The following is a 26,279-nucleotide window of genomic DNA, read 5'->3' on the forward strand; positions in this document are numbered from 1 at the left end:
AGCGGCCGGAGCGCCGCTGCCGCTGCCCCCGCCCCGGCCCCGCCCCCCCGACATCCGGGTCCCCGCCGGCGCCGCGGCGCCGCCGCCCGCTCCGCGTCCCGGGGAGGCGGCGGGGCAGGGGAGGGAGGAGGAGGCAGCAGCGAAGATGGCGGCGGCGGTGGGGAGAGCTGGTTCCTTCGGCTCCTCTTCTTCCGGGCTCGGCTCGGCTGCCAGCTTTTCCTCTGCTTCCTCCGCCGCTTCTACGGCCACGGCCAACAACAACAACGCGGAGCTGCGGGCGGGCGATGAGGACGATGGGCAGAACCTCTGGTGAGTGCCCGCCCCGCCCCGCGGACCCGGGCGCGCTGGCCGCCGCCCTCGGGGCGCCTCGGTGCCCTGCGGGGGGCGAGGGGAAGGGGGCTGGATAATGCCCCCGCCCCCGCTGGGGCTCAGTGCCTCTCAGTCACTGAGCTGGGGGGGCACCTCCCCTTGGCAGTGGCAGCTCCTGCCCTGCCCCCCGCCCCTCATGCCGTAGCCCCCCCCATCCCCATGAGATGGCGAGGGTGGGGAGCGGGAGGAAGCGGGAGACTCTTCCTAAGTGCTGTCGTCTTTCCGTGCCAGGTCCTGCATCCTCAGCGAGGTGTCCACGCGCTCCCGCTCTAAGCTGCCTTCGGGGAAGAATGTCCTCCTGCTGGGTGAGGAAAGCATCCCGATCCTGCTGCCATCCACCGCACACAGGCTGGCTTCTGAGCCCTCTCTTGGGTGCCTGAAGCTTCCCTTGTTCAGAGCCCCAAGGGGAGGGGTGGTGATGGGTGGCAAGGCGCTGTCTTAACCCTCTGCTTCCTCCCTTGCATGGCTTTGCTTGATTTTGGAGATTGTCCACAGATGCTTTAGACACGCCCCTCATCGTAGGTACCTCGCCATAATACCCTCACTGTCCTTCCCCCACCCCGGCTCCGTAGGCGGGGATGGCGTGGATGGGAGCTGTTATTGTCTCTCCCCCGTGAGCGTTGGCTTCGGGGGGCGTGCGGCTCCCGAAGCCTCCCTCGCCGGAGCTGGCGGGGCCGCTTGCCGGCGCTTGCGGTGTGTCATACGGACACAAAACCCGCTTCCGTGGCCCGAGCGGCATCAATGACGGTGCTGCCTGCGGGCCGGAGGGCGGGGAGGGCCCGGGGAGGGCCGTACGAGCTCTGCCCTGCCCACTCGCACCCAGCGTGGAGGCACCAGCGGCAGCGCTACCGCCCCGGGATCTGCACCCAGGGCCTTAGTCCAGCCTGGCCCTCGGCAAGGTGAGAGGTACGGAAGGGGACTTTGATAGGACGGTAATGAGACACCCAGCTGCAATTCATGAAGGAAAATGATACGTCAAAATTAAAAACTTCATGGAGGAGAGAGAGAAATGAATGCTCTCAAGTGTATGAATAACTATTAGTATTATTATTCGTGTGGTGTGTTTTTTGTTATTTTGTTTGGGGTTTTTTTTCCCTGAAAGACTATTAAATACTATTACCAGTAGACAACATAATGAGTTCAGGTGTATGGATTTATAACTAGCTGCTGCTTCTGCTCCTTTTGCCAACCTCCCTATCCCCAGAAAGAACTGTGCTAGTATTTGGAAAGAGGGTTAAAATTCAGTAGAGATATTCTTGCAGACTCTGTGAACATTATGATTCTGCGTCATTTTGTGGCTTATATTCTCTTGAGGTTCTTCGAGTTAGGCTTTTCTTTTTTTTTTTTCCCCTCTGTAATCCTAAAGCAATCACTGTGATCCTTTTCTTCCTGTTTTGATAAGCTGAGTGGTTACTTAAAACTTAGAAGGAGACTGAGAAGGAGAAAACTGTTCAGGGATGATCGCATGGTCTTCTGAAGTTCTTACAAGACTTACTACCCTTTAATTTGTTGCTTTGTGTGTTATGTAATTAAGGAGGATATTGAGATTGGAAGTTGCAGTAATATTAAACAAAGGAAATATTTCATAACGATTGACAGCTTTTTATGTGACACTTTGAACCTAAATTGGATGATTGTCCTTGCTGAAGTTGGAAGATTCTTCTTCAAGCTGTGATCCTTGTCAAGAAGATTACACTGTTTGTTTTTCCTCACTCTTTGTAGTCAGGTAATCCTTAGTGCTCAGTAACTGGAGATTTCTTTCTTCAGAGCTAGAAAGGTTATCATAAATTGTTTCCAAATGCTCATTTAGTTTGTGCTGTATAACCTGTGGTATATAAATTTTCTTTCTTACCATTTATGTAGAGCTGATAGAATGGCTTAATGTAATACCCTTTTTCCTTTAATTAACTGTTGCTCTTTTTTTTTTGGAAAATGTACAGATTTATAGAAGAAATTCTAATTCTTGCTTAGAAATTTTGTTTTCTGGAAGGCCTTGATCCAGGAGGTGGTAAAAAAACCCCAAATTTGGCATGTATTTAGGAAAAAGAATATCAGCTCTGAGGACTGGCCAGAGAGGACCATGGCCATGTTTATCATGAGAATGCCTAATCTTTGTTGTTCACTTGGAAGTCGTGATGCTGCTCCTGAAGCACACCATCACAGGGAAAGGAGAGGTCTTATGTATTCTGTGTTGGACAGATTCAGTATGTGAAGTTCTGTCTGTTTGGATTCTTGAGTAACAGTTTCTCTGTTATCAAACATTTCCTCTATGTTCAAGCTTTGTTCATTTAGATAGTTTTGTACTAACTTTTGTTACCAATACAAAGCACTTCTTGTCATGATTGTTTTCAGATTCTTTATACTTTCAGTACTTTTAAGGAAAAGGTTTAAAGCTGACCAGCCTCTTGATGGTTTTCAGTCAGTTTGTGGCAGGCGAATATTTACTGTATAAACAGTCATATTGGTCAAAACTTGCCAGATGAAATATGGTTTATAGTAACAAATGAGTTATTATTTTCAATACAAACTGCATTAAAAAAAAAAATCCCTTAAACCTCCAACTTCTCATGGCCTCAGCCCTGAAAAACCAACTGGAAAAACCCACCATGCAGTATTCTTTTGTTTGCTAGGACAGGTTTTCTAATTTGCCTACAGCATTTTTATTTTTCAAACAGTGCATATAGTTGTATGCCTAGTTGTTCTGGGAACCTGTCTGTGTCTGGCATGCTAATTCTGCTATTTCAGTATTTATTTTTAGCTGTGTTAACATCTCATTTTTAAGAACCTGGAAAGCAGTTGGAGTTATCTAACTAAAAGAGACCGGAATGCCAAATGTTAATCTCTAGATATGGCACATAGTTTTATGAAGTGAAGGTTAACAAATAACGTTGGTAATCTTTTGCTCGAAATCAGTTCAGAATTAGTTGACTTACAGTTTTACTTCTCCAAAGTTGTTTCACTTGCAGACATTTTTTCAATAACTATTTTTCTTTAAAGTTTAAACTCTGATTGGCACCACATGTGGCATGAAAGCTTCTCATCTTTCTGTGCTTGTATGAACAAATAATAAAAGTGCAAGCTTTTCTAAACTTTACTGTAAGTCCCTTATGCTCTGATTCTTAGGTAGTTTTGTCAGAGTGGCCACAGCTACCTCATTTAGCAAACTATACCAGCAGAAAATGTAAAGTGTCCATGCTTTCTTAAGGAAATTGAGTGGTCTCATTGACATTTCTAGCTACTTTTTTGTAGATAGCTGAAGCAGTGTTTTTGTTGGTTTTGCTTTATTTTTTTCTCTTTTTTCTTCTACTCCTGCACTGTCTTTTGCTCACTTGTGTAATAAAGGTTGATCACAGGAGATGGTTTTTGTGATGAGAAAACTGATGCTCATAGTTGGGAGCTCTCATGTTCATTCCCTTTCTGATATTATCAGCAAGTGGTAGAGGGGAGCAGCTGACAACTCACCACTGCAGATTGAATGGAATCCATAGTGCTGTAGAATGTGTGAAGGCTTGAATTCAGAGACCTGAACTAATAATTTCTCCAATAAACTGCTGCATGCATTCAAGCAGTAATGTTCAAAGTCATTCCAGGATGCACCAGAACACACACTTCCAGCTGGCAAGCTAATTAAATAGTTGGTTTTTATCTGGCTTTGTGTTTCATACATTCCTCTGTCTCTGAAGCACAGTATATTCTTTGCCTGAAATTTTAACAATGTCAAGCCATCCAGTGACACTCATATGCCTGACTCTGTAGCTGTATTGCACAGTACTTCTGCTGAATCACTAGTGGGCTTGGGTGTTTGTATGCATTTTATTTGACTTGATGATAAAAGCTTTGAGTTTAATGGGCGGTGAGAGTTCAGCTGCCTCATGTCCACATTTTCTCTTTACCCCAGACATCTCCCTTCCCAGGGCTAGGCCTGTTTGTTTGAATCTCGGAGCTCTGCTCCTGTCCAGTGGCTGTAAGGATGCTTGGTAAGAAGCACAATCCACAGCTAATTTACAGGTGCACTTTTCTGTGTGCACATGTACCATTTTCTGCAATAACAGCCATTCCCAATATATCTTCAAGAGCAGATTTAGCTTGCTGCTTTTTTCTAGTGGACCTGTGTATATGAATAACTTGAAAATTAAGTTTTAATACAGCAAATTTTTGTGAGGCTATAAAATCTGCTTACTTAAATTTGTACTCAAAACTATAACAGTTAGTTTTTCTTTTATTTTTTCCTTTTCAAAAGGCTGACAGCTTGTTATCATTTAATAATTGAAACTAATAAAATACTGCTTGTTCATATTGTCCATATTATTCATCTCAAGTATTTTAAATTCCCTAGTACTGCAGAAGTTAACTCAGAGGGTTTCTTTTTGTCCTCTTCTTGCAACTAATTCACCTTCTGCAGGCAATGAAAGCCTTGCAAATGTAGTCAAATTGTGTTTAGGTCAGCAGAGTTATGCTTCTAAAGTGTCAATTGTTTTGATGGGGCATTGACCTAGATAAAATTCTAATTGCTTGTTTTGTAGCTACATTTTTTTAGAATTAAGTAGTACTTCTTTGTTGTGTCCTTCCTGCTATAATACCCTTCCAAAAATCCAGAATTACAAGGATGCTGTGTAGTAGAAGTCACTTAGAACAGCACAGAAAGTTCTGAAATTCTTGAATTGCATTTATTTTAGTTTGTCTTCTTAGTGTCAGAGGTACTGCTGGTTACTGGATGTATCTCAGAAATAGCTCCAAAGGTGAAGAACAGTGAAAGGAGTTGTGCTTTTGTGTTCTCCAGGCAGGTTAATGGCAGGAGTACCAATAAAGATGTCCCATGGATAGTAACATGGGATTATTCTATTTTGGTATAGTGAACTTGGATAACATACACTAGACAGCTTCCTGCTATGTTAAAGGAGAAGGACTGAGTTTGGAATGGATGCTGTTCATAGTCACTGTAGAATTTTCTGCAATATTTGCCTTTCTCTGACTGTGGGTCTCTCCAAGCACAGGTAACACCATTACTGTTTCCACAGTCAGGCCATGTTCTCTTGTGGTGCAGGACATGGCAAAAGACTTGCTGGAAGAGTTGTCTACATTCTGCTTTTTGTCATGTTCAAAGGCTGAAGTGCAATTAAGGTGCTCCTCAGAAAAGTTATTTAATTTTTCAGTGTCACAAATATACCAAGCGAATAATTTGTGAGGGGAAAGACTTAATCTGGCAGAGTAAAATAAACTTGGAGAAGAAGACAATTTTTATTCAACAAGCAAATGAAATTTAGTGACAAGTTATTTGTAAACTTGTTATGGCCTAGTTATTGTGAACTTCCATGTTGGTTTGAGAGATTGTATGCTCTCATCAGCATAATGAATTTTGTTCTTTAATTCTCTGAAAGCAAACTAAATTTGGCTTAATCTGATTATTTTGGTCTTGTTCTGTAAAAGACTTTCTTCAATTAGTATAGAATGTGTAAACAAGCCTCTTTCACTAATATGCAGCTGTAGAAGAGGCAGTTATTAGCTTGTGACAAGTATTTTATCTTGAAAATAGCTATAGTGCACATGTGCTTGGTTCTAGTAGGAAGAAAATCATTATGTCTCTACACCACTGTGTCAGGATTCAGGCATTCCACATGGTATGGAACAGAGATTGCTCTGGGATTCTGGGAAGGCATCTTAGCCCCATTGAATAACTCATGTTTAGACCTGATGGCTTTGTTCTATCATATTTAAGCAAGATAGATTTTTTTCCTATTAATAAAAATATTCAATATTTTATGCTGCAGATATTGAATGTTCTGAATTTTTCTACCCAGAAGCTGTCTTTTGCATTGTAAAAAGTATAAAGCTGATTCACAAAAGTATGCTTGGGTATGTGGGGCGTGCAGAAGATGTTAATTGGGACCATTACTTCTAGTTTTTTTTGGCGTTGTTTGAACACGACTTTTTAGAGATGAGCTGTAGAATTCCCATATGAAGCTGAATTTTAATTGATGGGTTTAAAATGCAAACAAAGAACTTCTTTCAAGGAAAATCTAGGATTAAAGACTACAAACAAGTAAGGTATCCAAGGTTTTTCAAAGATCTGTTGAAAAAAAAATCACAGTCCTGGATTGAAGAGGGACAGGCTACCAATACTGATGACACAAAAGTATTCACTTCTTGCTTCTTTGCTTTGACATGTTTTAAACACACTGGACAGTTTACAATGGAGAAACAATTTAAACAGACAGTCAAAGCTCATGTCTGTCCTGGAGATAACACATTGATTGCTCCTCCATGTACAGATTTCTGTGACAAGTAAGAAATGTCTTGTTATAGGACCAGTGAAATTCTATTTCTGTTTTCATTTGCTAAACTGAAAGAATTGTTGAAATAGCATGAGTAGTAAATATTTTGAATTTGAAAATGTTAATTGAAAGTTTGAAGAAGTTCTGTAACAGAGAGCCTAAGTCCTCCCTAATGTAAGGCTGAACAGTTGGTGTAGCAGGACATAGATAAGTGCCTGTGTTTGCCGGTACTCACAGAAGGACATTGATTCACCTCACTGCCCATCCTTCCTGTCTGGAGGGACCACTCTGCTAAATTCTGTATTGTGGCAGAACATTTAGTGATACTTGATTTCCTGCTCAGCAAACATGCTTTTTGCCTGGAGTAGTGAGAAGGGAGGAGGCTGGGAAGGGTTTCTATTGTTATAGTTTCCTGTATGTTTGAGGGCAGTAGCAAGAAGGATGTTTTCAAAATCTGTTTTGTGAACTGAGTAGCACCTTGGACAGAGGAACTTTCATAACCCCAAACTGGAGCTCATCAGAGGAATGAAGTAGTAGCAATGTGAGGATAAAAAATGTGACAGTGTTTGTTTAGTTGAGTATAAGACTTTCCATTTTGTTAACAAGACAGTGAAATACTGTGTGTAAGCAGATTGGTTTGGCTTTGTTTCAACTGCTTCCTAGCCTGACTTCTGTGCAAAATTAAATCTGTTGTTTTTCTTTTACTTGTATTCAACTTTGCATAGCACCCCTTGCTAGAAGCATCACTTCTGTTTCCTCACTGTTGTATTAATGTGTGAGTGCAGTTTGGTATAATGGAGAAGTATTGTTCTTTAGTATTTACTCTGCAAAAGGAGGCCTTTTTATATTATCTGCAAAAGAAGGACGCAAAATCTACCTGATTTTTATTCTACCTTGAAATGCTATATCAAAAATGCTATGTCAGAAATGTTTTGCTCTGTGACCTTATGTATGGAAGTCAGTTGTTAATGTAATTATCCCACAGTAAAAAATAAAGAAGAAATTACAGGATTTTCCAAAATTCTTAAATGAAGTGGAGGATGACGGTAATTATTCTTGAAGGTGCATAAGGCTCTGTTTTCTCTGTTGCTCCAGTAGCACTTGAAAAAAATTGTTTCATAATATTAATAGGCAGTGATGTTTACGCCTAGGGAATATGAAATTTTCCTTTTGTCTGATACTAAGCAGCTTTACTTCTTCATATACTTTAGAGAGAAATAAGAAAGGTAAATATGTTAAATGTGTTAAGGTTTGCTATTTGAAAAGCCAAATGTGAGTATATATGTATTGTGATTGACATTTTTTCTAAACATATATACTTTTATATATGTCTCAGGTAGTAATTAACATTAACTATATTACTATGTTGTGCATTATCAATCAAACCTCCAACAGCTAATAGACTTTAATTCTCTTGGCCCAGACAGTTATCTTTTCCTCACCTTTATGATCAATTGTTTGGGCAAAAAGGAGGAAGTCCTTGTGTCATAAATGATAGTCCTGTTTTTACTTACTCATGGCTTTTTAAATAATACTGACCCTAATTTGGCTTAAATATATCAAGAACTCTGCATCTCCTATGGGGTAGGGCACATTTAGCTAGGCAGCTATGTTGTACTCTTGCAAGTGGGTCATCCTGTTTGTAAACTAGTTGGTTTATGTATTACTAACTTCAGACTTCACTGATGCATCATTCTGGCTTTCCCTCATGAAAGATGAGTGCTGTTCTCTTCATGCAGTAACTTGTACAGCACTGTTATGTGTGTCAGTGATCCACCTGCCTGATCTTGATGTTTTGAAATGGGCGAGTATTTGCCAAGGACAAGAGAATAGTCAGGCTTCCTCATGGAACAGATTAAATTCAAGTTCTTGGAAGGAACTGATGGAAGGCTGAAATAACTGCTGTGTGTGCATATGTGTCCAGAGGTACTAATTTTACATCAAATCAATTTGTCTTGTGCTGTACTGATAAAATTTCGTTCAGCGTAGAAGGGTAAATAAAATTCCAGTTCTTACTTTGCCATAAAGTATTAATTTAACAGTGTTGAATTCCAGTTTATTTTAGGCATTTGGAAATACAGGTTTGGAGAGGAAATTACATAACACAGAGCCATGACAAGTAAGGGGCTTGTGGAAAGTGTATTTCTAATTTGCCTATATTGCTTAGCATAAGCACTCTCTAACAATAGTTGTCTAGATATTAGCATCTGTATAATAAGTATGGTTTAGTTTACTCTGTTTAGGTGCATCTTTTATCAGGTGCAGAGCTTTTTACAACTGTAGATGTTTTTTAGACTTGTTGCAGCTACTTTAACAACTGGTAGATACACACAGGAGATAGTAAAGTTTCCCAAATTCAAGCAAGTTGAAATCTTTATTGTCACCTGTATGGATCAAACTCTAGTATGCAAAAGAACTTAGCTGGAAGTCAGCTGTTCTGAGAAACTCAGAAAGCTCTTAAATGCAACCCCTCATTAAAAGGAATAAGAAATTTTAATTGAAGCTACCAATTCAGAAAGGTAAAATAGCATAATGAATCATACAGACATTATTGGCAAAGTTAAAGCAGCTTCATAATTTGTCAGAGCAGCAGCAAATAAAGTCTTCTCAGTTATTTGTAGATGATAATTTCAAGAAGCTTGGATAAATACAGAGGTGAGGGCAGAGGAGGAATTGTAATTCATCTATGGTGATGAAGCTTGAACTCTTCACTTTTTCATCAGAATTATTTAAAAGATATTCTTACAAGAGGAAAAGCTTGATGTATGACTGGAAAGTAGCACAGATTTCCAATGGTTATTTAAAACTAGCTGTAATTGCACAAGTACATCTTGATTTAATACAGGAGCTCACAAATGAACCATTAAATTGTGGAAAAGTTAAAGGGATACAACTTAATTTTTCATTTGACTTGTCTATACTTAACTAGACTTCAAACTTCAGTTCTGATCTTATTTCTCTCTTTCTCAAAATATATTTCATTTAAAATACGTTCATTCCATTGAGTAAAATCCCCACGGCACTTTAGACTAAGTCTTATGTTTTCCAGTATTAGTGAAATATTCAAATAAAGCTATCCTCTAAATTGAAGAATTAGTGTGGCAGTCTTGGGGATGTTATGTTAAGCAAATTCAAAATCAGTCCATCAAAGTATATTGCTGTTTTTTACAGTGGTTGTAGCTATAGTGTTTTTAATGTAGCCATAGTGACATCTATAAGATCCTGGTCAGTTCTCTTTAAAGGGAAAATGTCATTATGTTTAGCAGTGAAAGTTACTGCCCTCGAACTTTTGTCTTTGTTATGTGATTAAAAGCATATGTTTAGACATGCTCTCTAGGAGAGCATGTCTCTCCTCTATCTGAGAGACTTGGGAAAAAATGTCCTGTTTTAACACAAAATTAATAAAGTGCTTCTTAGGGACCTGGGATTAACCTTAATTTTATAAGCTGTGAGTGAGTTTCAAGAATTTTGTAATGTCTGTTACATACTCATCATTCTGCAAATTAGAGAGAAAAAAACAAACTGGCAAACCCCTGCTTTGTGTCCAAATTCAGCTTGATTACTCTTTTGAGCTGGAAAAAATGCACATGAAGTTTTCCAACTCTGAGACCTAGGACGACAAATGAAGTTTTTCAAGGGTCTCTGTCAGTTGTGGTGTTTACATTGTGCATATGCTGTAAGGTTCAGTGGTTATCCATGCTCCCTTTGGAGGGGAGAAAACAGGAGTGAATGGATCTGGATTGCAGGCTTGTCTCTGTGCTATCCAAATACACACACATGTATTGTAAGGCAGTGAGCTTACTATTTGTCACTTCTTTTCAAGGTCTCTTGAGACCTGTAACAGAGAAAATATTCAAAGAAAACCAATTCATAAAAGCTGAGGTAACAGATTTGCCTTATTCAGTGTGCTGTTTGAAATGAGAGAGTTTTGAACTGGAAGAGGAGCTTACTGTGAATTAAACTGTACTTTAGAAAAATTTAGTTACTACTTAGGTTGTAGTTGAAAGACTGAAATTGTTTGAGGTGTTTAACTACTCCTTAGCATATCCTTTTAAAGATGGGTATAAGAGCCTATTTTGATAGCATGGTTGGTGGCATAATTGCATTGATCAATAAGTAGAAATAATATTTGAAGCTGAAACATGCAGTTAGAACAGATGGATGATTTGGGCAAAACTTGCTGTGTTTCAAAACTCCAATGAGCTCAGTCACCCTGTTGGGATATGGTTTTCTTCTTGCCCCAGGTGGTTTTTAATATGTAACTGTGATTAAAGACTGAGTGGTATTTTACTTCTGTCTCTCCAGGTGAAGATGGAGCAGGTAAAACTAGCTTAATAGGAAAAATTCAAGGAATAGAGGAGTACAAAAAAGGAAGAGGAATGGAGTATTTGTATTTAAATGTGCATGATGAAGACCGAGATGGTGAGTCTGCATTTGTAATATCTTAAACCAGTTTGAAAGCAATGGTTCAGTAGTGTGATATTTGAAATGACAGTGGGATGTTTTTCATTTTTATAGTATGCAGGAACCCAGCTTATGCCAGAAGTGATTTGTATCATAAGGAATTTTGTCTGTGTAATTTCTTCGGTAGATACCAGGAATGACCACTTAAGTGGTAGAGGGGGAGAGGAACCTGTCAAAAGAAAAAGCTAAAAAGAAAAGACCAGGGAAGCAGACTTAGCTGCAACATTCTGAATAGATGTGTGTTCCTCAGGCCTAGAGGAGGAGGTGCCCAGGCTTCTATCTTCCATTTAATTGCTGTGGCAAGTAGTTATCCTGAACCTACAGAGAAACCTTTGTCTTGCTGGCACGCAGTCTGCCAGACTACTGTCATTGACTGATGGATAGGAAATTGTGCACAATGCTAAAGGAGATTTAAAAAACAAAAAAGAAAACCCAAAAACCTGGGTGAAGGTATGGTTAGAAAGGAAAAAGTATGTTTAAGATCCTGTTTAATACCCCAGTACCTGGAGTTATAGGATGTGAATAAGGATATACTGGAAACTTTGGAGAAAAATAGGAACTCTTGTGTATACTATAAAAAAAATCCCAAACATGTTGAAGGAGAACTAGAAGAAGTTGGCCCTTTTTTTTTCTGAAGTCACCTGCTTTACTGACATTCATGTCTGGGTATTGGTCTCAACGATGGCATGGAACCAGATTTAAGAAGGTTGGGAGTTTGCTTTAAATGTCTTCCTCAGAACTTCTGTAACAGGTAATAAAAATTTACCTGAAAGGAAATGTAATTATATGAAGCCAACTAATTTTGAATCAACATCTCTTCTTTTACTGCACAAGTGTTTGTGAATTTGTAGTACTGTGGTATTTTTGGGGGGAAAAACAGTGGGATGGTCTATTTGTATGGTGATTGTCCTTTTGCAAATTGGAAGAGTAAATCTATGAAGTTAAACTCAATCATTAAAAACTTAGAGTTCTTCAGGTTTTTTGAGTGGCTGAGGTACATTCTATACTCTAAGAGTTAGCCAAGCATGTCAGATGGAGTTTTGAAGGGGAAACAACAATCCTTGAGAGCTGAACAGGCCAATGGCTGCAAAAATTGACTGAGTTCACCCAGTTTTTCTCTTCAAAGTTGCATCTTGAAGAAAACATTTTTCTACTCAAAAATGGTGAAGAGCTATTTTGAAAATGTTAATGCTTTCTCTGGGTCCTCCCTTTCCGATAATGTATTTAAGATCTTCAGTTATCAGCCATTGAACATGAGGGTTTGAAAGGCAAGGAGCTTGTCTCCCCACAAGCTGCAGATTCCTGTGTCATTATGTATGTTCAATGGACTGATAAAACATCATCTGCTTTCTTCCTTGTATTTTACATGTCCAAAGAGCATTCAGTAGCCATTATGTAGTGGTGTGTTTCACGTAAATCTCATTGAATGTTTTTCCTTTTTTTGTAGACCAAACAAGATGTAATGTATGGATTTTGGATGGTGACCTGTATCACAAAGGTCTTCTTAAATTTGCAATGGAGGCAAGCTCTCTAAAGGACACTCTAGTTATGTTGGTAGTAGACATGTCTAGACCTTGGACTGCACTGGATTCTTTACAAAAATGGGCAAGTGTTGTAAGAGAACATATTGACAAGTTAAAAATTCCTCCTGAAGAAATGAAAGAAATGGAGCAAAAGTGTGAGTATTCTGTAAATACATGAGAATCCATTTAAATATGCTTAATGCTTTCTGCACCATTTAATCTCTCCATTGCAGTCTTTTTCATTCTTTGGAATTGTTATTTAAAATTAGAACTTACCAAGCAAGTCTAGCTTCAGATGAGTCTCAAGTAGCTATGTGAACAGTACTAGTACTTCTTTCTAACAGAATAACAATGTAGGGGGGAAAAATTCAGAATTAACATAGCTGAAATTACACTCTCACTTTTTATGTATTTACCTAGGTACGATTCACCAAGCAAAAAAAAAAAAAGTCTAAGCATTCAGTTTTTCATTTATTTGTCTAAAGGCAGATCACTACATCAGCTTCTTAACTGTTCCTGTAGTTAGCTAGTTAGAGAATGTGGGACGTGTTTTGTGCCTACCAAAAGTGTAAATTTTGAGAGGACTCGTGGCAGCATGGCCACGTCTGGGCCCTTTCCACTTGAAGAGTTTTATTGGAATTATTATTGATGTTAACAGAGCTGTGTGTTTGTTGGTCTGTCAGTGTCTTGTCTTTTTAGTTTTAAACATGCAGAACACAGAGATCTTGCAGGGTTTCTTAAACTGCCTGATGGAACTTGGATTATAGCTCCATATTACTTTTGAGCAGCCCTTTGCAGGTAGTAGAATTTGAGTCTTACCCATTAATTTCTTGGTGAATTACGACAAGGAAGAGATTTGAGAAAGCTGTGTGTTGAGATCAAATAGCATGATTAAACTTTCTTTTTAAGTCTGGAGTTGCACTCTAACTGGTACATTCTTAAGCAATGAGTGCTTATGCTAATTTAGAAATGCAGGTTGTAGCTGTGCTGTGATGAAGTGGAATGTAAGGTGACAGTTGTAGATACTCTGGAATGAGGTATGAGGAATATTAGTTGTTTTGTTTGTACCTTTAAGAGACAAATTCTTCTAAGGGAAGTATCATCCTTGAGAATTGTATCTTCCACAAGAGGTTGTTTAAGTGGGAGTAGCTGAGCTCTCTTGGATGTGTTTTTTGGTTTGGTTTTGGATGATAGTGTATGTGTATTAAACATCCCTCAAACACTTTCAGGATAGGATTTTGCTGGATGAAAGTATGGATACAGGATCTATGATATCAAAGGTGTATAGCTGATAGCTTTGCTTCTTTACAGACTGAGTGAACAGAATAGAGAAACTCTACAGTATCCAGAAAATGTAAGCAATTAAATGAGTCAAGAAAAAAATGCTACTCCGTTTAGTTTTGTCTGGTTTGGTTTTCTGTCATGCGGTCTAATTCTTACAGATGTAAGTCATCTGAACATTGGGTATAACAGAGGCCCTGGACACAATCCAGGTATGGCTGGAAGCTGGTTTTTGTTTTGATCCTGTTGGGAAGTGACTTCATGCATTGCTAGGCGGGCAGGATCTTGACACTGCCAAAAGAAGGGAGGGAATATTGCTTGCCTGACTTTTGGCTACAGGATCCCACTAGATTCTTGTGTCAGGCTCAGAGCTCCTGAGAGCTGATTTAACTTGCTACCAGGACTGAAATCTACTGAGGGTTTGTGTGTGTAGTTTTCTGGAGGCATGCTGTTGTGTTTGTCTTCATTTCTAGCAGCTTAATTCCACTCAAAGACAGACCCTGCGAGGACTAGAACTGATACAGAAAGGCATTTGTGGATACATAGCAGCAGTGTGTGAAGTGTTGAAATAGCTCTTCATCTTCACTGAATTAATCTATATTTAATGAAATTGTGTTTCTGAGGAAGACCTGAGATAGTATTCCACAGTTTTGGAGCTGTGATATACTAAATTAATCCTCCTTTTTACTGCTTTCCCTACTTACATAAAGATTAGTGTGATCACACATTGGGAATTTTAGGAATCCACTGGAGGATTTATGCAATTATCCCAGGACAATTACTATGCAGGAAAGACACTGTAGAGTGACTGGCATATTGTGGTGAGAACTCTGGGTTTCAGATACATCCAGTTAATCTCAGAAGCTCTTTGGACCAGACTTGAATTAGCAGCATTCCCTAAATTAGAGCCTGGGTTGACAGTTTGAGATGATAACCTGTGCATGTGCTTTTTGTTATTGTGAACTCCAAGATCCACAGAAAAATTGAATAATCTTCACCTAATATAATTTTTCCTCTAGGGCATTGAAATAAGTTTTACTCTGGTAATTGCACAGACGCTTCTCTAGGTATGAACTCAGAGGGCTTCAGTCAGTTTAGTGACAGTAGCAGTGGATTAACACAGAAATGAGGATGTTCTGCTGTAGTTCACTGCCCCTGTGCACGATGCAGTTGAGCTGCCTCGCTGCCTGACTTCTTGTGCTGAATCAGGATGTGCTATTCATGGAATAGTAGGCAGTGCTTTGGTTTGGTTTGGTGGAGCCGTGTTTCTGCTGTGTGGAACAGGACATGTGATGTGAAAAATACAGACGTTTTATGCCTCACATCGCATCCCTGAGTGTAGGAATAGTAAGTGACTGTGTAATTAGAGGCTTGGGCATGTGAGGCAGAACATGACAAGGACTTGCAACAAGAATTAGGACAAAGGAAAGTTAGAGTGTAACTTACCCTGCTTGCTACATTTTAAAGTAATATCTGATAATTTTAAAGTATACCAAATGTTTAATGTGCTATTAGGTAATTATAAAGCTAGTTAAAACTAGTGTTTATGTATTCTATTATTTTTTGTTCACACTACTGTTGAGTCACTGTACAGAGAGTGAAGTATGGAAAAAGGGTCTGTAGGTAAAACCTGGTATACAGCAGCAGCTAAGCAGTTTGTATGAGGCTTAATTCTGTTTATTCTGACAAACTGTTCCATTAACTTTACCAAGAAGAATGGAAGGAAAGTTATGTCCTTTAGGAAGCAGATCAAACAGTAATCCTTAGTAGCAACTGCCTAGTGGTTTCACAGTGATAAAAAAAATATGATTTCATGTTGTCCTTATGGGCAGTTTTATCTGATCATGTTCCTCTGGCTGCTGATCCAGCAGATCTCAGACTTGCTAGTTCTCCCTTGTGCTGCACAGAGCCAACAGCTAGCCAGGACTAGGTGCATGCTCCGTTTTTTTCAACACCAAGATGCAGAAGTACTATAAAATCAACAGTGCTAGAAATCAATGGCAGTGGAGATCATTGTTGAAATAATAAAGCAGCTGATGTTTTAATGTAACTTTTTTTACTTTCAGTGGTAAGAGACTTCCAGGAGTATATAGAACCAGGCGAGGATTTTCCAGCTTCTCCACAGAGAAGAAATACTTCATTACAGGAAGACAAAGATGACAGTGTGATTTTACCCCTGGGTGCAGATACACTAACATGTAACTTAGGCATTCCAGTAGTAGTAGTTTGTACAAAGGTTTGTTTCACGTTTTAGGTTTTTGCATATTTTATTGAAGTAACTCTGTCAATTGCTGATTGGGGTGGGAAGCACATGGTTGTTAAGTTATTCTGAATACCTCACTTAAGAACTCCTTAAAAGTGTTTAATATTGAAGGTTGGTTATCTTCTGGAACCCATTATTTAATGTAATTTTGGAATAAGCTTTTCCTTTAGTTCTACCAGTTTTCAAGGACTTGAGAAATACCTCAGACCTGGTTTTACTCACAGAAATGAGCTAGTCAATAAGCAACTAGAATTCCCCTTGATTTTGACAGTCCTCCATATTTTGAAAATAGTGGGTTTTCGTAATATTTCTGATATTTTTCTGAAGATAAACTTCTTTGAGAGTTGTAGTTAGTGAAGCGCTGCTTTTTACCTTTTCTCAATTCTTAGGGTGATTATGTGATCAAACAGATCTGGTTTCTGTTAGATATGTAACCATATTAAAGAAAGCAATGATGTGGTTCTCCTGTGGCTATTTTTTATCTGGTTTTGTTGGGTTTTTTTCCCCCAGTTCCTCAGTTCTCATTGGCATTAAGCATACTGCTTCTGCAGCCTCTGCTGGCCCCCAGGGAAGACATAAACCTTTTGATGCATGTGCTGTTCCTTCTCTGGAAGGCTAACCCTCTCATTTGAGCAGCATTTTTTTTCCCACCTGCTAGTGTCTATCTATTCTTTTTCCCACCCCCACACCTTTTTTCTTTTCCTGCTTCCATATTCCTTGCTTTTGCCTCCCTTTGCAAAGAGCTAGTTAGTAACTGGATTAAAAACACTGTCTTTTAATGCCACAGTGTGTAAAAAACATTGGGTAAAAAATGGTGATATCATTTAGTGGTAAGTTTTCAACAGAGATTTTGAGTGGGGAGGAAGAGTGAATGAAAAGTTCCGGTCACCTGAACTCTCAAGTTATGCTGACTCCATTTACATCCAGTTATATATTACTAAAACCAAAAAGGTTCAATTGTGCTTCTAAACTATCTTAGTATGTTTTTGTTTTCCTCTGCACTACCCCACCCCACTCCATCTCCCTTTCCCCTTGTGAACTGGATGTGTAGTAGCACTGCTATTTTAGCAGATGACTGAAAGCAGTATATTAATTCTGTGTTTATTTTGACAGTGTGATGCCATCAGTGTTCTGGAAAAAGAGCATGACTACAGAGATGAACACTTCGACTTCATTCAGTCACATATCAGACGGTTTTGCTTACAATGTATCCTTTAACACATCACAAAAATTATATAATTACTCGAGTCAATGTTTATATTAATAATTACAAGTTTAAAAGAATATTTGTGTCTGTACTAAAGTAGGATGCAACTGTCTTACTGTAGCTTACAGTCTGCTTCAGCTACCCCTATGGGCAGCATTGAATTAAATTTTTCTGTTTTCTTGTATCGTATTTTTACAGAGCTACTAGAGTTACTAGTATGTTCCCTTACCATTAATTTACTTATTGCCTCCATTTCCGTATTTAGGAAATCAGTTCTCAGAACAGCACATCTTAGCTGACAAGCTTCCTAAAATAACAACAAGATAATTCATTTAAGTATGATCCTGCTCCAAATGAACATAAGGCATGTTATTAATTTTGTCCCAGATATGCAGTCTCCTCCATGTTCAGGAATTCCACAGGATGAGGTTAGAAGGGAAGGAAAGAAGTGTGAATTGCTATAGGCAAGGTCCACTGAATTTCCTTGTATTGGTGCAGAGACAATGCACAGAAGCTGTTGCTGTGCTATTATTATTTTTAAACTTCATTTTGTAACATACTGTCTAGTGTTGTTTAGTCAGATAGACATGCTGAGATCTAGATTTTAGATGCCAGTAACATGTCTACATTGTGTCATCATTTGTGCTGTGGTGAAGGGAAGTTTAAATGCTGTTGGAGGGACAGCAGGTGACAAATCGAAAAAATTGTTCAAGAGCCAGACTTCAGTTGAAATGGCACTTCCTTCAAAGGGCTTCCAAGACCTTATTTTTCACAATGAAATAAGTAGTAACTCTTGTATGTAGCAGAAGAATATAAAATAGTAGGGATTAGCCTCCATGATTGCATATGCCACATACAACTTGAAATTCCATTCTAAATTTCACAGAATAGGAATCAGAGCCCATTATATAAATTTCTTTTAGGATTTGAATTGCAGGCATGTAGAAATAAATTAGGGAATTTGGTATTTTTATAATCCCAAAGTAAAAATTTCTTTTTTTTTTCCTGTGCATAAAATGTGTTAATTTGATACCGAACCATGCTAGAATACTAAGCACTCTCTTGGGTCTCTTGGTAACTGATGCATAGTAAACTTATTTGCCTTCATTTCCTCTAAAAGCAGATCACTGTATAATGTAAGAATTTGTTCCCCTAATTAAAAAAGCCCAGATGGGAAAGTGGAAGATCTTTGGCATTTTTGATGCTGCTAGTGTTAGTGCTGCCGTGATTGCAGGGTGGGATAATGAGAACATATAAGGACATGGCATGAGAATATTTGTTCACTAAAAGCAGAAGACTGTTTTAAAGGCATTGTAGTGAAACCGTTGGTACTGGGGGGCTTTGAAAGTGAGAAGAGCCTTTACTTTACTTGAAAATCAGTAGCTGAGCTGGCCTAAAACAAATGCAGAAAAAAAGAAAGATTGATTTAAATTACTTAATAGTTTATTTCAGAATGAAATGATGGAAGTTACTTGACCTGTTTTGCTTTGGTTTTGTATTCCCTTTCAAAATTCTACAAAGTAGTTGACTCTTTTTTGATAGTGTAAAGGTTACTTCAGTTTCTTTTACTAGCCACTAAACTGAGTTTTCTTTAACATGTTTATTCAGATGGGGCAGCACTTATTTACACTTCAGTAAAAGAAAACAAAAACATTGATTTAGTGTATAAATATATAGTCCAGAAGTTGTACGGCTTTCCTTTCAATGTTCCAGCTGTTGTTGTGGAAAAAGATGCAGTATTTATGTAAGTTATCTGCACTATCATGGGGGTGTGACTACAAAATGTATCTGTGCAGTACTGTAAAGCAGCATTTAGAGCCTTTTTTGGTTTATGCTTTTTAAAGTTCTATGTAACATTCTCATGAGCTGGAATTTGGTGAGGGCCAGTGGATGAAGACTACAAGCACTGCTCCAAAGGGAAATGTTAAGCCCAGAGATTTTCCTCTTCTCTGTTATTTTTAACCAGTCTCTATCTACTTGTTTGTACTGATCAATAACCAGCTTGCATAGGAGAATGGCCACTGTGACAGCTTTGCTGCCTCTCAGTTGTGTGCAGTTCAGGAGTGCATGCAAGAATAGCCTGAAACAGCAATAAAATTTTAAGCTAAATAATCCTTTTTCTAGTCCTGCAGGTTGGGATAATGACAAGAAGATAGGAATATTGCATGAGAACTTCCAGACACTAAAAGCAGATGACAATTTTGAAGATATCATAACAAAACCACCAGTCAGAAAGGTACACTGAGATGTCTTCATTTTACTGCTTTGGTATTTATTTGCCTGCAGTTTTTTTATGTTTCATTGAGACTATGCTTCCAGCTTATCAAAAGTGTGATGTACCATGGAGGGATGGTGTTCTTATTTTGTTCTTAAAGTTGCTCTTTAGTTAACAAAATTAGGATCATTATATGTTTTTGTTCTGTATATCTCTTCTTCAGCTTGCACCTTTTTTTCCTCCACTGTTACACTGTTCAAGACTATAAATACACTTGTGTTGCTTTTAAGGCATATTTGGTATTGAAAAGCCTAAACATGATTTACTGGTTTCTCAGGTTGAGTTTTTTTGGGTTTTTTTTGTTTTTTTTGTTTTTTTTAAGAACATTTAATTTTGCTCTGAATTGTTTATAACTTCATAATACTTTCTGTTTCCTTTAGAGTATTTAAAATAAGAAAGCTTGAGACAGTGTAAAATCAAAAAATAAACATGTGCAAACAGCTTCTACATATATTCAGTGTATTTTCCATTGTACTATCTAACAAAAGGCCTTGACAGAATGACCTGTAAACATATGTGAGGTTGTTGAACAAAATGCCTGCAGCAGTGGACTCCCATGCACTCAGAGGGTATTGAAGGCAATATTTCTATGGCTTTTTTTCTAACAAAGCTAATATTTTGTGACTGAACTTATTTTCAAGTGGGAATTATTTTAATGGAGAAAACTAATAGTATGTCCTTTCTGAACTCTTTAGGTAAAATATCAAGACATTTTAAATAGCTATCCAAGGAAAATACAACTGACAATATTTCCTCTTGCACGATTATAAACTTCAGGCCTGGATTATAAACTTTGATACTGATATTTGCCGTGCTTGCTTCGGCAGAATTTTTTATGAGCTTATTTGGGAGGAGAGTGCTTGCAATTTGATGCATAGAACTGGGATCTGAGATGTCTGTGTCCAGTTCCTGCACCAGTGTGATGCAACACAGGTGAAGAGTCATGTGTGCCATAGTTACCCATAAAGTATTACTGAGGTGAGGCCTCAATAAATTACCAGGGACACAGGCATGATGAAGAGTGTGCGCATCCTTGAATGTGTCTACTGACCCTGAGACCCCTGAATATGCCTTGTAACCATTTACTTAATTCCTTTTTACTGAACAATTAAGTAAACTTTTTAGTGGGTCTTTCTGGGAATGTATCTGTAGCTTTATGCCTGACAGGTCAAAGGAGTTAATGATAATTCTATTTCACTTCTAATTAACTTGGCTTAAATGGAATCATGAGGCAGCAGTCTTAAATATGAAAAACGTGATATGCAGCAATCATAGTATTTTATACATCTACTTCATTATTGAATGTTTGGTCATATTCATCAGCAGATAAAAAAGAAAATACCTTTCTTTCTTTCTTTTAGTCAAATTTATGGTCATGTTTTTGTATTGCAGTTTGTTCATGAAAAAGAAATTGTAGCAGAGGATGACCAAGTGTTTCTTATGAAACAGCAGGTAATTTTCTGTCTATAAAACAAGGAACAAGAGTTTAATTTAACAACATTCCCAATACAAATTTGGGGTTGTATTCTTAGTCCATGTAATATCTAACACTTCATGTGTATGTTTGGTTTTTTGCAGTCACAGTTGGCTAAACAACCACCTACTGCTGCAGGAAGGCCAGTGGTTAGTAACAAAAATTTTAAATTTTAAATATCATCACATGAAAATCATTAGCTTTTATATATTTAGAGGGTTGCTTTTATCTGCACTGCCAAATATTGTTGGATCTCATTGTTTTTAATACACAGTATTTAAAGACTCATAGTGCTCTAAAATTATGACCCTCCACAGTGAGTCATGACAGCTTGTATTGACAAGGGCTAAAGGTCCTGGCTTTCATTTTCATATGTTAGCATGCATTTATGGCCAGAGGCACATGGATTTTCAGGTTTCTCATGGGGATGAAATTAAAATCTTCTCTTGTGCTTTAGTTATACCAAAATTAATAGCTTTAACAATGTTCTATGAGCATGAAAGAACTCGTGCGCAATCAGCAAAATCGAATCCTGCGTCATTTCAGTTCCATGAGATACTACATTTAAAATACAAAAGCTTAGGTGGTGTGAGAAATAACAAAATGCTTCATTTAATCTATTCTTACACTTCAGGTTTGTTGTTCTGTTGTATTTTGGTTCTGTTATTTTTCTTAATAGGATGCCTCACCAAGAGTTCCTGGTGGATCTCCTAGAACACCAAATAGATCTGTAACATCGAATGTTGCCAGTGTTACACCCATCCCCACTGGGTCAAAAAAGATTGATCCCAATATGAAAGGTACCTTTTCTTGTGAGGGCACAAATGCAGCTGGAGAAGCAAAACAATTGCTTTGCCTGCTTGCTTTAATAGGCTTATTTAGATTTATTAACATACTAAATCAGTATTTACTTAGAAAATCTGTGTTGGTTTTGTGTTGTGGTTTTGCTTTCCTTCTTCCCCTTGTAGCTGGAGCTACATCTGAAGGAGTCCTGGCTAACTTCTTCAATAGTCTCCTCAGCAAGAAAACTGGTTCTCCTGGTAGCCCTGGTGGTGTTGGTGGCAGTCCAGGAGGAGGTGGCACCGGAGGTGCTGGCAGCAACTTACCACCATCGGCAAAAAAGTCAGGTATGATTAATGACATTAAAGATCGACTCAATTTTAATTGAGTGATTGATTATTCCTGTTAGCATAGTTTATCAAAAGTATGAATACTACTATATTTAACTGAATGTTTTTTAAATATATATATATAAATATATATATATGCTTTTATATTCTATATGGCTTTTTGCTTTTGTTTTCAAAGCACTTTAGTATTGCCTTTTTGTGGCTTTCAGAGGAGCGAAGAAAAGATCTTCATGTAGTTGTTTAAGCATGAATCGTGTCTGCATGAGTTCCTCGTTTTTTCCCTTTGTTTCCACCATTCCAATGAAATGGCTTATGCCATAAGCCTCTTCCAGCCTTATTTAAATAGGTTAGGACTGTATTTCAAGCTGAATCTTTTTGACAATACTGTCAAAAGTATTAAAATAGTTTTAAATTTTGTTTCACTAGTGTTCTAGCTGTTGTGTGGTGAGCACTTTGAGTTTGGTGACAGCCTGTAAAAATATGTACGTGTTTTCTTTTGACAGCTGTTTATATATGAGATGATTAATAATTTTTATTAATCTAGAAATGTTTAACAGTGACTGTGCTAAAGCTAGATGCAGGATTATACTGGCATTTCTTACTATTCCAATCTAACGTGTTTCTGTATTACTTAAGATCATGTGTACACAGGCACCTTCCCTCCCTGCTTTCCCAGAGGTTAATAATGCTGCACTTAGGGGAGAATGCTGGTCTTTCATTGGTACTTCACATTTCCCACTAACATCTCGTGTAGATTAACCCTGATTTTTTTTCACCTGTGCACACTTCCCTTCTCTAAGTGTAAAACTCAGTGGGCTAAACAAAGTTTGAGTGTTTCCTAATGTGCTGTAGGCAAAGTCAGCAGTGCCACTTTAAACAACATATGGAGATTGTTCAAACAAATGCAGCTGACGCAATGTGAGGCACAGAGAGCACCCACTGAAAAATCCTGTGGGGAGTGGCTGGCAGCAGGTTTGGATGATGCCAAGCAGCACTCCAGAAAAGTGTTCTTTCTGGGGCTGTGGCAGAAACTTCAAGGACAGAATTTAATTATTAAGGAGCAAAACAGTTCTCAGATATGTCCTGCTATGCAACATATGAAGGGTTAGGGTTATAGCAAGTTTAACATCAAAAGGGACTATGTTTTTAAGGAATTACCATAAATACTAACAAATTTCACTTAGATGTGGCCTCTTCACCTTCCTCAGTGTTTGCTGACTTGTATTTAGTGGTATCTGTGGCATTCACTCTTCAAATCTGAAAAGTGTCTGTTAAGACAGTAGTTTGCAATTTGAGAATAACTTTTTCCTCAGCAGCTTTGGGAAATTCCTCTGCTTATTAGTTGGAACGTTGGCTGCTTTGATTCTAATATGGTATTATCTTTTGTTAAATTATTTGAAGAGCAGCAAGGTACATCTGGCCAAAATTACCTTTATGGATAGTGCCTGTTAATTTGCATCTTCAGAAAGGATGCTGGGACACTGCTACAACTGCACATGTGTCAGAACATTCTTTCAGAACAGATGCTGTGCACTCTTGTCGTAGTGTTGGAGTCCTAATCCTGCCACTTCCTTTTCCCATGTTGTCTCCTCCATTCCTGCTATAGGACATAGTGGGACAGAAACCTAGACTGAGGAGTGGGAATTAAAAGGGTGGGGGGAAATGGTGTGTTTTGAGCTTGAATTAGGTTAGAGTGTGGCTGCACAAATGTTTGTGCCATTTCAAGTTAGGGAGGAGATAACTGGGTGAGGAGAGAAAGGGATTTGCCATCTGCAAGTCTGTGTGCACCCATGAGCAGTGGTGTCAGGTTCATGCTGACCAAGTACACAAAACTGACTGCTGGGCTTGGTGAAACCCCTGATTTTTACATTCAGCATTGTTTCAAATACAAATTAGACAGAAAATTGTGTAGAAGTAGTCATAACTGCTAGTCTTAATAGTCTTCTGTACTTCATACTTTAAGTCTTCAGAAATATGAAATGATATGACTTTCTCTCTACTGCTTCTTTTCTGTTTCTTTTGGGTTTTGGCCTTATGCCTTAATTGTGCACCCAAAGCAGGCAGTAACACTTACTAGGATTTGTCTGATTTGAGAATTGAAGGTACCATAGGCTTTTCATAAACATGACTGAATGATACACATTTATTTTGTAGGTCAGAAGCCAGTTTTAACAGATGTTCAGGCAGAATTGGACAGAATTTCACGAAAACCTGAAATGGTCTCTCCTACATCATCTACATCTCCCACAGAAGGTGAAGCGTCTTGAAGACACCAAATAAAACAAATTGTTCAGTTTTCTGGGATAATTCAAACTTGCCTCTGCCTCTTCCTTCAGTGACTGGAACTAAAGAACTGAAATATCTTTCAGAACACAAACCATTGATGTCTTTCTTTTATATGTGTTGCCCAACTTTACAAAAGGGAGCTGTACAGATGGAGAATGGTTATCACATTGTGTAGAAGCACTGCTCACAGTGCAAAAACAGTAATTTTTTTTTTCTGGGTTTTGTTGAAAAGTCAGTGTAATTCTGTAAAATTGCAAGTATGTCCACTTAAGTGATAGGGGTTGCTTAGAGCAAGAAAACTGATACACACCACAGGCACTTAATTTACATTGATTTCCCAATCTGTTAGGTAAGTTTAATACTATCTTAAATAGATTAACCTCTACATGAGAGAACTACTGCTAGTTTTTGAAAGAGAAAAATAATTGCACAAATCTGTAAGCAACAAATTCCAGTTATACTTAAACACTTCATTGGGAATATGGTTAAAAAAAATCTGTTTAATCTCCACTGAAATTTACACTGCATTCAAAAACTCATGCAAAAATTCATTCTGGGTATAAGACTAAATTAGTGGCCCTTTTTTTTTGTTTATTCATCTTTGATTAATTGCAGACACTGAATAAAAGATGTATAAAGAAAAAGCAGAGGTTAAATGTACAGAATATCAGTATCCAGATTTGTCTATATATATATGGCTCAGCCTTAATGTCCCCCACTATGTTTCCCACACTACTTATGGTTTAAAATTGGTCATCAAAACTGTAATCAGTTAATAAAGTATTCTCTGCATTCAAATTTAAATAACTTTCATTGAAGCCATGGTGTTCTTCTTCGTTTACAGTTACATCTAAGGATGTGGTATAAAACATCTTCAAACATGCTTTTATATTTTTACCTCTCAGTGAATAACATCAGTGGCAGATATTTAAAATTCCTTAAAACATTATTTCTGGAAGGAAGGGGATAATTCTGCAGTGTTTGTTCCTAGCTTATCTGACTTGGGTGGTGAAACTAGCTTATCTGACTTGGGTGGTTTGTGCTGCAATGTTTTCAGAGCACACTCATTAGACTAAGGATCCTGCTGCTGGCTGCAGTGTGTTGTCTCAGTAGTAGTTAACCAAGGTTAGGACTTAAGCTTTCAGCACACAAATATTGAACATCACTTTTTCCTCTGTGAAATTTGTGGTTACTTTCAACTTACAGCCTCAGACCAGGAAATGTAAAAGATATATCCTGATCAAATGATTGCCAAGACATTTTAATGAGTTTAGGTTTTCTAGTTTTTTTTTAATCAGTCTTAATTTCTCTGATTTGTTAGAAATCTCTGTATTTTGAATATGGTGGTACTCTTCTTCCCCAGTTCCTGCATTCTGTAGCAGTTCTGGCGAATTCACAGAATGGGTCAGTTTGGGAGGGACCACAGTGGGGTCACCTGGTCCAACCTCCCTGCTCAAGCAGGGCCATCCCAGAGCACATGGCACAGGATTGTGTCCAGACAGTTACAGAATATCTCCAGTGAGGGAGACTCCACAATCTCTCAGAGCAATCTGTTCAGTGCATAGTCACCTGCACAGTAAAGATGTTCTTCCTCACCTTCCAGTGGAGTTTCCTGTGCATCCCTTTCTGGCTGTTGTCTCTTGTCCTATTGCTGGGCACCACCAAGAAGAGCCTGGCTCCATTGGCACCCCCCCTTTAGATACTGGCAGACACTGATGAGGTCCCCCCTCAGCCA

General features: G+C 38.4%; 1 protein-coding gene and 1 long non-coding RNA gene across 3 annotated transcripts in view; one reads left to right on the top strand and one right to left on the bottom strand.

Annotated features, from left to right (window-relative positions):
• LOC137483141 (uncharacterized) overlaps positions 1 to 26,279 on the bottom strand; it is a 53,209-nt gene that overhangs the window by 22,959 nt on the left and 3,971 nt on the right. The gene's annotated exons all lie outside the window — the stretch shown is intronic.
• On the top strand, positions 75 to 25,351 carry DYNC1LI1 (dynein cytoplasmic 1 light intermediate chain 1). 2 transcript variants are annotated; one of them, XM_068205980.1, is made up of 13 exons: positions 75 to 309; positions 601 to 674; positions 10,947 to 11,063; positions 12,553 to 12,783; positions 15,976 to 16,145; positions 17,286 to 17,379; positions 18,988 to 19,123; positions 19,504 to 19,615; positions 21,047 to 21,106; positions 21,233 to 21,277; positions 21,808 to 21,928; positions 22,097 to 22,255; positions 24,413 to 25,351. In XM_068205980.1, exons 1-13 carry the CDS (start codon positions 146 to 148, stop codon positions 24,523 to 24,525), a joined length of 1,596 nt encoding a protein of 531 aa, XP_068062081.1. In that variant the 5' UTR covers positions 75 to 145; the 3' UTR covers positions 24,526 to 25,351. The 2 variants fall into 2 exon arrangements, with proteins under 2 accessions (XP_068062081.1, XP_068062091.1); XM_068205990.1 differs by lacking the exons at positions 75 to 309; positions 601 to 674 and adding an exon at positions 1,278 to 1,394.

The sequence above is a fragment of the Anomalospiza imberbis genome, chromosome 1 (genome assembly GCF_031753505.1).
Source record: "Anomalospiza imberbis isolate Cuckoo-Finch-1a 21T00152 chromosome 1, ASM3175350v1, whole genome shotgun sequence".
Taxonomy (NCBI): Eukaryota; Metazoa; Chordata; class Aves; order Passeriformes; family Viduidae; genus Anomalospiza; species Anomalospiza imberbis.

Bases quoted from the DNA above. Each gene is read 5' to 3' on its own strand.
- DYNC1LI1 (XM_068205980.1), top strand. From the start codon at position 146: ATGGCGGCGGCGGTGGGGAGAGCTGGTTCCTTCGGCTCCTCTTCTTCC. The intron at 21,929-22,096 runs GTACCTTTTCTT...TTCCCCTTGTAG, and splicing joins GATTGATCCCAATATGAAAG to CTGGAGCTACATCTGAAGGA. The intron at 22,256-24,412 runs GTATGATTAATG...TTTATTTTGTAG, and splicing joins ACCATCGGCAAAAAAGTCAG to GTCAGAAGCCAGTTTTAACA.